The sequence below is a fragment of the Syngnathus acus genome, chromosome 9 (genome assembly GCF_901709675.1).
Source record: "Syngnathus acus chromosome 9, fSynAcu1.2, whole genome shotgun sequence".
NCBI lineage: Eukaryota > Metazoa > Chordata > Actinopteri > Syngnathiformes > Syngnathidae > Syngnathus > Syngnathus acus.
The window spans coordinates 2532966-2546691 of NC_051094.1; the positions used below are offsets into that span (position 1 = coordinate 2532966).

The 13726-nt window shown below is 39.7% G+C and overlaps 1 protein-coding gene across 1 annotated transcript in view; it reads left to right on the forward strand.

Moving 5' to 3' along the window:
- The window catches only part of LOC119126959 (EGF-like repeat and discoidin I-like domain-containing protein 3), a 47506-nt gene that overhangs the window by 23836 nt on the left and 9944 nt on the right, over positions 1 to 13726 (forward strand). Inside the window, exons 3-7 of the mRNA XM_037258561.1 lie at positions 1055 to 1168; positions 3478 to 3659; positions 6668 to 6823; positions 7940 to 8084; positions 8173 to 8357. Of these exons, the coding sequence (XP_037114456.1) occupies positions 1055 to 1168; positions 3478 to 3659; positions 6668 to 6823; positions 7940 to 8084; positions 8173 to 8357 (782 nt within the window). The remainder of the gene's footprint in view (positions 1 to 1054; positions 1169 to 3477; positions 3660 to 6667; positions 6824 to 7939; positions 8085 to 8172; positions 8358 to 13726) is intronic.

The following is a 13726-nucleotide window of genomic DNA, read 5'->3' on the forward strand; positions in this document are numbered from 1 at the left end:
GCGCTTGTGAAGTCCTGGTTCTGATCTCCTTGGGGGCTTATGACTGCTCATAAAATGAAGGTAAACGGTACAAGTGCTCACTATGCTTTTCTCTGTTGTGTGTTTGACTCCGGGCTATTTTTGTGACTTGCCCCCCCCATAACCTTTGTATTTGAACCTATAGTGTTAAAAAAAAAAAGCTCTATGAACATAAACGAGTAACTAGTGTATTGTTTTGTGCTGTGGTGAAATAATTCTGTCACTCTGTGGGTGGGTGCTGTTTTCATTTTTCTCCTCCATTCCAAGGACCAAGGCCTGAGAAAAATCAATAAAGGAGGCTATTGTTATCATACATCGGTGTTATTATGTATCTTGTGAGCTGTACGTTGGCAATGGGTTAATGGTCAGTCAGGCGGTTGACAACCTCTTTTAGCTGTAATACAATTAACATGAGTGACACTAAAGCCTTTTTTTTATGTACCGTATTTTCCGCACTATAAGACGTACCTAAAAACCTCCAATTTTCTCAAAAGCGCTTTATAATCAGGTGCGCCTTATATATGGACCAATATTGAGCCACTACAGCAGGCGTGTCCAAACTCCGGCCCGCGGGCCAAATGTATATATCTTATATATGGGCAAAGTTTTAAAACGAACCATTCATTGAAGGTGCGCCTTGTAATCTGGTGCGCCTTATATATGGACAAAGTTTTAAAATGGGCCATTCATTGAAGGTGCGCCTTATAATCCGGTGCGCCTTATAGTGCGGAAAATACGGTACATAAAGGCTAAATGCTAACGCTGGTGTTTATTTCAAGTATTTACCACGCTGTGTAAATTGAGTTCTAATCATGTCTATTCCAGTACAACATCATTTGTTTCCAAAGATTGTTTTTCTATAAAGTGAAATGAATGGAATAAATCACAGTTCAAAAGTTTGAAAAAAAGAAATCTAGTTTACTATCCACAATTTGTCCAGAATAGCCAATTTGCATAGCTATTTGAATTTTCATTCGTTCTAACTTTTAGTTGGAATAAAAATGTGATTACTGTGAATCTATGTTTGTGTTTTCAGATATTAATGAATGTGAAAGAGAGCCATGCAAGAACGGGGGCCTTTGCACTGATCTGGCTGCAAACTACTCCTGCGAATGTCCCGGGGAGTACATGGGGAGGAACTGCCAACATAGTATGTACTTGCTTTGTTCATCATCGTAAAATGCTTTGCATCCAACTACTTCACGCAACTTCATTTCAATTTAATTCACAACACATTTGCAAATTGTTAAGATAAAAAGCATATTTATAAAACCACATTAGACCCCCAAGCATAAAGTAATGACATGTTCAAACAGTACAACGACTCACAACCAATTTGTTTTTCTTTGACTTAAGTGCTCCCCCTTGGCTGTACAGAGAATGAGAGCGAGCTTCTGTCTTATTATTCTCTTTTACAAAATGCTCAGTAGCTCAAAAGGAACTTAGTGTGTTTCTTACGCTTCTTCTGAGGATTTTTCCCACTCACTCTGAGAGCAGATTAGGATTAATGTTCCAGTACACTCGCAAGCGTGAGCCTCCACTGCACTGTGACTCACAGATGTATTCATCTGCTTTTCTATCTCACGGCATGTCTACAGTTCACAGAGAAGCATTCCGGGGTTACTTTGCAGGTGTCTGGCGGAAAAGATACAGTACGCTTCTTCTGGATTATAATACATATAACTTTTGTCAAGGGGTTACATTTCACTTTTCTCTTTCTATGCTTGCCAAATGATATATTTCATTTTGTGCCGTAAGTGTGGCAGCACCTCTGTTGTACGATTTATATCGATTTAGCATAAATTTACGTCATTTAGCTTTCTAACGGGTATTTTCTATCCAGCCTCACGTGTCACATATTGACGCCGTTGTTGACACCTGCTGCCTGGTAGATATGATTATTATTATTTTATTTATCTCGCCATCTGCCGCGTGCTCATTAGTATTGCTCGGCTAATTTGTCGAGGCTGTTGGTAGGGCTCGCGCGAGATGGATCCAGGCGTCACACGGCGGCGGCGCCGTTAGTGATGAGGGCTGTCGCAGATCTGATGTATGCTCCGGGGCCAGCAGGCCAAGGCTCGGGGGCCGGCTGCCTCTGCTGCTCTGATAGACGACTGGCAGGCAGATCATTAAGAGTACCCGCTTATGTCTGCGAGGTGAGAAGAACCATGGCTTTGCAAGAGTGTCTTGTTGGTTGACTGCTTGACCACAACTTTGAAGTGATGACGATTCTCTAAACTCACAAAACAATACAGGTGTTGTGATTTTGGTGCATGTTACAAACGAATACATTTGTTGTCTCACAGTTGGTGGACATCATATTATGATAACAGAGATGGTGTTTGACTTTCTCCTCATGAATATTTTAAGACTAGCAACGTTGTACTTTTGCATACATGATGACCGTGTTACCTTGTTTGCCAAAATATTCAAATCCAATATTATCCTTTTAGTTATGGATTCACAAATGTATTTAATCCAATTAATAGATCACTGGCTTGGAGTAGTTTTTGGTGAAAGACTTTACAAAAGGACTCTGGGAGTCTCCCAAATTGAGGGTCAAATGATTTGATTTAGAAAATCAGATAAATAGTGCAATACCACATTCACCGCCGACATTCTTTCATCCGTCTGGAATTATTGAGTCACGCACACACACACACACACGAAAGGTCATATGAGGTGAGATGGACTTACGACGGTGGTATTAAAAAAAAAAAAAAGATATTACTTGCTCTCTTTGTGTTTCCATTGCGTCCCTTTGGACAGTTGCAAGACATTGCTGGCTCCATGTTTGTTTTAGCAGCTGGACATGATGTGCTTGACTTGTTTCTATTGGGTCGTTTTTCCTTAACACCTCCTTCTGGGCAACATTTTCTTCACAGCTGTATGCTCAGGAAGGTCTGTCTTAGGACTCAAGTATGATTTGTATGTGTGTCAGTTCTGTAATTAATTGCGAACAAGTTTTCTCTCACTGTGGGTTGACAAACTTGCTGACGTTTCTGACTTTGGTTACAGTATTTTCCGCACTATAAGGCACACCGGATTATAAGGCGCACCTTCAATGAATGGCCCATCTTAAACCTTTGTCCATATATAAGATATATATATTCCATATATAAGGCGCACCTGATTTATATATCGCACTGTCGGATTTTGAGAAAATTGGATGTTTTTAGGTGCGCCTTATAGTGCGGAAAATACGGTACTAACGATTAGACAGTAGCTGTTATTCTGAGTGGTGTGTGCAGAAATATAGCCAGGAATGTATCAGGTGAGCTGGAAATATCTTAAACAAAAGAAATCAATCAGCTGTTTATCCAGCAAAATGTGTTTTCAAATGTATCCTATTTTTCTTACGTGCCTGTAAGATCAGCATGACTGTTTGCCGCAGTTGTACATTCGGTACCTTTGAGAGCGAAAATATGACAAATGTTCTACTGTGCGTTCTTTGCTCAGAATGCTCTGGACCACTGGGCATGGAAGGCGGCATAATCTCCAACCAACAGATAACAGCTTCCTCCACCCACCGGGCTTTATTTGGCTTGCAGAAGTGGTACCCGTATTTTGCACGCCTCAACAAGAAGGGTTTGGTGAACGCGTGGACTGCCGCTGAAAACGACAGATGGCCGTGGATTCAGGTAAATACACATCGCGTTCGGAAGAGATGAGTCACTAAGCAGTTTGATTGTCAAGTCTGAAATTAGGTTTCAATGTTAAAAATGGGCTTTGAGCATACATTTTTCTTGCTTCTTAATCCATTTCTTGGATTCACCTGGGTGATCTATCTCAGCAGTAGTCTCTTAAACTTTGTTATACAGGAAGTAATAATAATCATAATGTCCGTTGATTTAAATAAAGCGTCTATCCATCCATTCGTTTTCGCTCGCACTAAGGATACATGGAGCAGTTTACTTGAACTTTGAACTATGACTGATCACCGCATGACAAATTGAATTATATTTGGGCCAGCAGTAATATGAAACGTTACTATGTGATCCACGACATGCCAGTTATCTCTTTAAATTGTCAATAAAAAGAATTACCCATAACCCTTTAGCACAACATACAATTTAGCACGTCTCTATCATTCATACAGAGACATAGAAATGGTACCTCGAGGAAAAATGAGACAACAAAAAAAGGGATTTGTAGAAGAAAAGCATGAAGGCTACATTAACGCGAGACGAGGTGTTTGGCACATGCAGAGGTTGTGGAGAACAGGACATCAAACATTCAGGCAGTTTGTTTGCCTTTAATGATGTCATGTGGGATGTTGAGCGGGATGCTGTAGGCATTGTGTGTTTCTTCTTCGTGTGGGTTCAGATAATTGGAACATGAACGGACGTGTAGAGTTATATCAGTGCTTTGGGATTATTCTGGGGCTGCTTTTGTATCAGAAAACCATTTGGCTGACTGTCTATAATGTGCCACGGTAATATTGACAGATGACAACCTCGTCTGTGAAGAGATCAGATTCTTCCGGCTATTGGAAAGTCTTGTTCTGGTGCAGTGTGGCATCTTTGGAAGCTAGTCAGTGGAAATATTTCCTCTGAACCTCAACAAATGAATCACAAAAAGCAACAGACTTTGAATAATACATCACAGCGTTGCCTACAAGCTCGCATGCACTGTGCTTGTTTGTGTTGGTTCATGCACTTGTTTCTCCTCACACATCTATGCGGTTGTGAGTGTCATTTTTTTTCAACAACTTGCTCACACATTTGAACACTCCAGGGAAATATACTACACGTCTGACCAATATCGGTAAAATATGGTTTTCAACCGGCGCTGTTGGGGGATTGAAAAAGCCCAAAGCGCGTGTGAAAGGCCATGCATAATTGAGAAGATGTTAAACAGTTAATGGAATAATAGACACACGTCAACATTTGCTGGACGTGAGCTGTAAAAAGGAGTTTTATTTCCACAGGCCTGTATGAAATGATAAAAAAATAAATAATGGACCAAAATTGTGAGCAAAGATGCTTATGCTTATCATTTTGATCTTTTATTTTTTTTCACTCGAGATGCGAGTGTTGTATGGTGGCAGTAAACTCATCTTCGAAATAATCAGCATTTTGGTATTTAAAGAAAAATATTTGAAAAAGAGGTTCCAAGCATGTCTTTGCCAGTTGAGATTTTCTGTCAAAATAAACATAAGAGGATTTAAAACAACTACAGACATCAGTTTTCGCCCACTAGCTTAATGCTAATGCTAACACATAATTGGAAAATTGAGTGTCATGACAGAACGGATTAAACTTGATTTTGATTGGCTATTAGCATTCCTATTCTATCCATCCCTTTTGCTTACTACTTATTCTGTGCAGAGTCACGAGGATTGAACCATCTGCCTGCTGATTTAAACATACATAAAACATATTTTTGACCGTGGAACAGAAGAACAGGAAGATTTTGAAGGGTCTGAGTTGAAATTAAAACCCACAAACTTGTTGCTCTTTTAAATACGTCAACTTCCATTTTGAAGGATGTGATTTTTTTTTTAAACACGCACTTTTTTTTAATCAATCATTTTGATAAATATGCAAACAAAACTGGGAAATTCTGGTTAATTGCCTCTCAATGTTTCCTTGAAAATGAGTCATGCATGCAAGTTTGCAAGCCACCATCTCAGCAGGATGCTTCCAAGGGTGCCTCACTCAAACAAATATATGCATCACGATTAGCACTGAAGTGTCAGAGGTGTGTTACTGAGTGCTCATTAAAAATGTGAAGGATCACCCCAATTACCTTGGCAGTGGCCTTTTAGTAAGAGAGCTTCTAATTAGTGAAAGAAATATACGTCTCTGTGGAGGGGAAGCGAACAGAAAGACGGCCTGAATGGAAACTAGAGGGTCACTGCAGCTATGCGGCTCTAAGTAGTGTCCTTATAAATAATTAACTTAATAAGTTGCTTTGGGTTTGTAGAAAAAAAAAATGTTTTTTAGTCCTATATTAACACTGCAAGAAAGCCTTGTGCGATTGTGGCTGACAATATCGTACAAGGCTGGTGATAAAACAATAAAATGATTAGCTCAACATTTTGCATTGTTTAAATCTAGCAAAAACTATGGATTATTTTTCATGACTTTTGCTGCAGAAGAACCAACACATGAATGTGTAAATATTTGTGTAAATATCCAATTTTACAACATGAACACCTGCATGGTGAATTCTTTTTTATTTTCATTTAACAGGTGTGGCTGTGCCATTAAAAACACAAACTGCAACTTGAACGTAAAAAAAAAAAATCATGTAGCCATTTTCAGTAAATTCAATCTCGTAAAAAATGTTAAAAAGCTATTTAACATGGATGCCAAAGAAAAAACGTGTCGTGTATCGGTAATCTTTCTGTGCGCTCCTAACACATTTCTCCTTTCCTTCTCTTTAACTCATCTTCTTCTACGATTTACATGGCACCATATTGGCAGTCCACACAGAGATGGCAGATTGGCTTTGGAATGGGAGGATTGATTAAACGTTCTATCTGATCGCAGACTTTCTGAAAAGATGGATGGCCCCGACAAGGGAGATTGAAGCGACTGCATTGATTTCTATGACTTCAATTGACGCACAAAGCCCCGTGAAGCCTGTCATTTCTGGCATTTGCATGATTTATTTTTTGTTTTCTTTCTTTTCATTCCCACAGATTAACCTGCAGAGGCGAATGAGGGTCACGGGCCTAATTACCCAGGGAGCAAAACGAATTGGCAGCCCGGAGTACGTCAAGTCATACAAAGTGGCTTACAGTGAGGATGGGAAGACATGGAGGACGTACAAAGTCAAGGGCAAAGATGAGGACATGGTGAGGAATACACATCTGCACAAAACACAACTGGAGGCGACCATGTACGGTGTCTCTATTTTCGAAGCTACACGTTGCAGTGAAAGGTTGTTCACTCAGTCAAGGGCAGGGCAGAGGACAAGCAGAGATTGCTGTTTAATTAGCTAGCAGACACAGCACTTATCTCGCTACCTCTTATCCCCTTCACTTTTCTTTTTTCAAGTAGATTTTTAAAATATATTTATCATTTATTTTATTTATTTATTTATTTATTTATTTATTTATTTATTTATTTAATTTAATTTAATTTAATTTAATTTAATTTAATTTAATTTTTTCATTCCTGACAGCAGACTACCCCTGTCCCTCATTGGGCTATGCGCCGGATAACCCTGACCTTCAAAAGTTTAAAAATCAAGACTCGTGAGCAAAAAGTCAGGACACAGACTAAAATGATTACTTTTGAATTATAACCATAGACAATCTTACATACCTGGATTTCAAAGTCAAATTATTTAACAGAAACAAAACATTAGCCTCATCCACAGTATTAGCCTCAATAATATGCTAGCATAAACTGATGTGATATCACAGATGGGCAAAGAAATATACGGAATAGAACTTTACACAAATAGCTGAAGTCGAAAAATACGGTAATTTAAAAGAATCCGTGGAAATTGTAATGGCAAAATGCGCTATATCGGCTAGCATCCTAAAAAATTGCAAATTTACGAATACTGAACAGCATCTTCGTGACATCGTAGCTGGGCGCTTAAACCGCGCGATGTTTTCAAGCACATTTTCCCGTCAACCGCAAATGCTTTTACAGTGAACGTGAAGCTTGGGTAAACGTACCATTTCACGGTGCATGAGTCCTTCGAAAAGGAAGCGTTGTCAGAAGGAATAGTTCTATAATTGGAGCACTAATCTAAAATACACGACTGTTCTTATGAATTACCCGCTCAAATCGTGCGAGAAACGATCTATTTTCGCAATACTTGGAGCTCATTGACCTTGAGGGAGAGCAATTTGTAGAGAGTTAAGTAGACACCGTACAGTACAACTGATCCGTTCCGGCACCCTCGTCACCACCGTATTGCTATACGTTTTTGTTTTTTTTCTCGTCCCGTATGTCAGGTTTTCAGAGGAAACGTCGACAACAACGCTCCGTCAGCCAACTCCTTCACTCCACCCATTGAAGCCCAGTTTGTGCGTATTTATCCCCAAGTGTGCCGAAGGCACTGCACCTTACGCATGGAACTGCTCGGATGTGAGGTGACAGGTAAGTGACCCGATCGTAAACTCACTTATTTTAATACTTGCAACGTGGCCAACGGAAAACAAAAGAAATTCGCTCTTGTCATCTCCAGGTTGCTCTGAACCACTAGGGATGAAGTCTGGTCACGTTCAGGACTACCAAGTTACGGCCTCGTCCGTCTTCAGGACACTCAACATGGACATGTTCACTTGGGAGCCTGGAAAAGCCCGTTTGGACAAGCAGGGCAAAGTCAACGCTTGGACTGCGGGACGCAGTGACCAGTCGCAGTGGCTGCAGGTAAGAAAAGCCCAGAGTTCCATTTGGAAGATGGTCTTCCGTACTCGGACAATTCGCAAGTGGCATCAGCTAGCCCTGCCTTTCTAATGTCTCCAACTTCCCATCGTTGAATGAGCGCCGTTATCTTGGGCTTTAGCTGAGGTTTATTATCTCCATCAAAGCAGTCATTCATTTGTTTTCATTACAGTAAGTGATGGGCAAATATGTCTCCTAAAACAGGAAAGCTCTGCCTCTAAGTGAGCCATTACCCCCCTACGCTTTGTGTTTAACAAAAAGAGACCAATACATTTTAGGATTATTGTCCATTTAGCAGCATGTCTTCATTTCTATGATCTGTCGCGTGGCCGTAATCCTTTTAAAAAGGCAAAAAAAAGCTGATTCCTTTTCAAGCCAGCCTCCCCGCTCCAAGTTCAATCTGTAAAACCGATAGCGCGGAGGGAACGGCAATGTGGATCATCCTCCGAGGGAATTGAAGATCAGAGTGATTTCTTTGATTTATTGGCCTTTCTGCCGTGACCGTCGCTCCATTGGTGCATCCTGCCCGTGGACTTATCCGGACCTTATTAGATTGGTTGGGCTCTTGTCAGATATGTTTGTGATTACACTGAAAGCTTTTGTTGGAGGTATGGTACTTAAGCCGGCCGCATCCTGACCAGAGCGCTCGGCGAAGCAAAATTGATCGTTGTGGGTAAAAGAAAACTTGTCTCATATTACATGCTGTGCCTGCAGGAATCTTTAGACGCTATATAGTTGCGCTAAGAAAAATCGATGCTCCCCGACAGGCTTAAAAAGAGAAAACATTAAGACTTGTGCATTGTGTGCCGCGCGTTCACATTCCTACTTCAGCTGCTGCTGAAGCGGACTAATCAAGAAGTTATCACTCTTATATGTATTGAACCTCAACTCATCTGTTATCTTTGTTGTGCCACCGTCGCAAATAATTAATTCACGTTCCGAAATTCGTTTCAACCTTACAAATTAATGAGATAAATCATCCTTAATGACAAGTTAAGTATTTCAATTAATCAAGACACCCAACACTGTTCTCCGAGCTGCAAACTGTTCAGGCACTAATGGCAAACCGGACTACTTGATGCATTCACTTCACTTAAATGGGAGAAGAAAATAAAAATCATTTGGTATGAATTTTTTTAGGCAGCTTCCTCGCATTCTATTGGCATTTACATTTTTACGGTCTTGCTTAGATTTCCTCACTTTGCCGTCATTGGTCTTATTTAATCCATGTTTCTACAAGTGCTATTTTTTATTCAATACTGTCTAAAAAATGTTCTGAAGCTGTAACAGATAAAAGGCAATTCCATTTGATTGTGAATTACAAGCGAGGTCACGCAACAAATTAAACTCATTTTTCAAGTCACCGCTGGAGATTTGCTCCAGTAAGACGAGGCCAGCGAGGAAGAAGGTCGAAGGTTAATGACAGGATTTGCAGGAAGTCATTTCGGCTCTTACAACCATTTTTTTTTTTCTGATTACGACAACTAGATCAACAGTTGTATTCCCAGCAAAAATGTCTCGTGGGTTAAACGATGAAATTACCCACCGTAATTACATCAATCGAGGATAACGGACAGTTCAACCATGTGATTAAATATTTGAACAGAACCATTTGTTGAAAAGCCGATCTCGGCTTTCCCCAAACGAAAACAAACTGGGCGTTGCCAACAAGCTCGAAAAGGTTCAACGGACGAGAAGAAGCATGCCTGTTTGGGATTTGTGCAAGACGGAAAAAAAAAAAAAAATCATCGTTCAAGATGTTTTAAAGAGGGAAGCTCAAGCTTGTCAGATTGAGCTGCCAAGAGCTCCAGCTGGTGGAAGCAGATTAGTTTATTATACACTCCAGCACCCTGATTATTTTCAACTTTCATAGTCTCCCCGTTAATGCAACGTGCACCTGTTCTACGTGACCCCAAAACAACTTTTTACATCCAACGTCCATTATTTTATTTAAAGTAGCTTTGTCTGTCGGTAGCTGTCAGCTCAGGTTGGCCGAACGGAATGTTAGAACTCTCTCAAATTCGATCACGTTTTTCTCGCATTCTTACAGATCCCATGAGGAAACATTAAAAAGACAGATAAGGTCTAGGAGTGGTTAATAGCTATGTTTAGACTTTGTAAACAACATTAAAGTCACTCGTTTCAGGCGAATCCGCAGTTGTCGGTGTCATTAACATCTGCTGTTCACACGAAATTTTGGGCTTGGCTGTTGAAATTCTTCAACAGCTCTTCTTTACTGCCGCAACGAGGGCATGCGTCGCTGGCTTGTACCTGCCATTGCCGAGAGAACATCAGGTGTGACGCGTGTTTGCTCAATGTGACAGATTGTACTTGCCAGTGGCAACAAGTGTGAAAGTGCGAGAGGAAGGCGTTTACTCATTAAGTAGCTCTGATGGGAAATTTGGGAGAGCGTTGAGTTCAGAAACTTTTAAATTAATTTGTTAAATAAATGGCATCTGGATATATTGTATATAATTTAATATAATTAATAATATACTATTATAATAATTTGTAATTTTATATATAATTTTGCATTTTAAAAATGTTTACATAGGTGAGACTATTTTTCAAGTCTCAGCAAAAACAAGAGATTACCGAATTTTCCGGATTATAAGGCGCACTTAAAAACCTAACATTTTCTCAAAAGCCGACAGTGCGCCTTATAGTCCGGTGGCCTTATATATGGACCAAATTCCGAAATTTAAACTGGCCCGAAGCATTGTGTCATGAAATCAATCATAAGTGGCCCGCTGAAGACTTTGAATCATGAATCAAAAAGACTATGGATCATCATTTTGTGATTATAAAGTAATTTGTTGCGTCTGAAGTTGAAATAAAAAAGATAAAATGGAGAATGTTTTGTTTTGGATTAAAAATCTGACATGAAGCATTAATGGTGCGCCTTATAGTCCGGTGCGCCTTATATAAGGACAAAGTTTTAAAATGGGCCATTCATTGAAGGTGCGCCTTATAGTCCGGTGCGCCTTATAGTCCGGAAAATACGGTACTCAAGGGCCTGAGCAGTTACTCTGCGCTGTTTTGCTTTGTGTGACTTTGTCAAACATTGATCCCTATAGAAGAACAAACCTCAAGTGTTAGGAAAAGTAGATGAGGAGAGAAATTAACACCAAAACTTCCTGAGAATTAATTAGTCACCTTTAATTAAAGCAGTCTCACAGTAAATGTGTCAAGTCTGAAAAATGATGCTGTCGCCCAACTTTTTTTTTTTGTGACAGTGATAAAAACAACATCTTATTTGTGAATAAATTACACCTAAATTACACCTATAGTGAGCTGGCTCAATTTTGTTTATATAAGGGCCTTTGAATCGTTTTTTTTTTTTTATATAACCTAATATAACGATTAGGCTCAGTCTGTTCATCCCGTTTGTAAGTCTTCTAAAGTATGTTCCCATCATAAAATTTAGAATGCCCTTTGCGGAATGGATGACTTGATATCCTATAAAACGTAAATAGGCCATCTGTTTGCAAGTCGCAGGACGACACACGTCGCTGTAGATGTCCCACGTGCTACGGAGACCTCAGGGAACAATACGCTTTTAATGTGTGACTGATTACCGCTTGGTCCGTGTCTGTGAGCATGCCGTTGTAATCAAACCGGCTTTTATCAGTTGGCGGATACTTTGGCACTTCTTCCCGATCTAATCGTCACCTCAAATGGAGCGCCGCCGACAACAACAAACTATTTCTTTCCATTAGTTAGATTTAGCTTGTTTGTTCCTTCCATCCACTGAGTATCAAAAAGGCTTTTAAAGTGAATCGGGATCAAGTTGAAAAGCAATAATTATGTTTTATCTTGACAACGGGAACCGACATCTTTGTTGACTTACGAGAAAAGCAACTGAGTCATTGTTTGACTTCTTCCAGATTGATTCTGCCGCCCCCCCTCCCACATAGCCACAAAATAAATTAATATATATATAAAATCATATTTGTTGGCGAATCCAGCATTTTTCTTGTCACGCTGTATTGATCTAGTTGGACAGAGATAAAGGTGCTTTTCCCTTGTGGTCTGCCTCTTCATCAGTTTTTCAATAAATGCTTGCTTTATTCCACTGGCTGCTCATTATTTCAACACTTTTTCATTCCACCTGTACGATTCAGTTTTATTGCAAATCATAACAGCTGAGATTTTTGTTGTTGCTGTCATCGATTCAATTACGATATTGAATCGTGTCCCTGGTTTGCCGATGACAACATACACGTCAATTGTATCTTTGTTTATTTCTCTTTTTAAGAAGAACAACAGTGGGGAGCTAAATTAGTCATGAGCAAATGACAAACAAAAAAGGTGGCCGATAGCTAACCCCGCATATTCATACAACATTAAACACTAATGACTAATTCCACTAAAGCAGTCTTGTGTTTGGTGTTAGAAATACCTCCTGAAATAAAACCAATATTTAGATGGGTTCATTAGTGGAAGCTTCGTTACGCAACTTGCTTTATGGCTTTTTACGGCTTTATCTCAAGAATGCTGGAAGTATTTTGTTTTTTTTAGAATCGTTTTTATTGATTTATATAACATTCTCTTCATTAGACTTCTTTCCTCCTCTGTTTTATTCAATTTCCCTACAGCCAGTATGATTAAATTTGCTACCAAATTAGATTACGGAATATACGGCGACTTCATCTGCTGCCTTGATTCACTTACGTTGGAAGGTTTTTAGCATCCCTTGCGTCTACCTATACACCCGCTTAAATGTTTTGTACGTGGCTGCTGGTGTCTGTGTAACTTTTCATTATCCAAGGACGCCATCTTATCTTTCCACAACACATCCATTGCACGCCTCTATGCCACACTTGCTCTCCACCTTCTCGTTGCTGGCTCTCAGTTGAACTTAGGGCGTGCGTATCTGTTTTATCTGGTGATGATGGATTCCACGAGTGCTCTGCCAGAACTGTCTGGAGTGCAACGACCTGAACTAGAATTAATTTTGGATTTTGCTTTAATTTCCATTCACCTTTGTACATTTCGATATCCTCGCGTATTCATTCAATGCTAACGTTATTCAACACAAACAAACCGGCTTCACGTGAGGCTTACCAATACTAGTTGTTAGCATGCTAACATAAAAAGCTAGCGCTATACCACAGGTGTCAAACTCAAGGCCCGGGGGCCAGATACGGCCCGCCACATCATTTTATGTGGCCCGCGAAGACAAATTGTGCATCAAATTCGTGTCTTTACTAGAATTGCAAATTCTCTTCACTTTTAATATCTTTTTTTTTTTTTAATATTTGACCAGTTTTTACTCGTCTGATTTGAAAACGAGTTATTTGTCAGTTTGTTTTGTAGCTTTTACTGTATATAATATGAGGTGATCATAATGG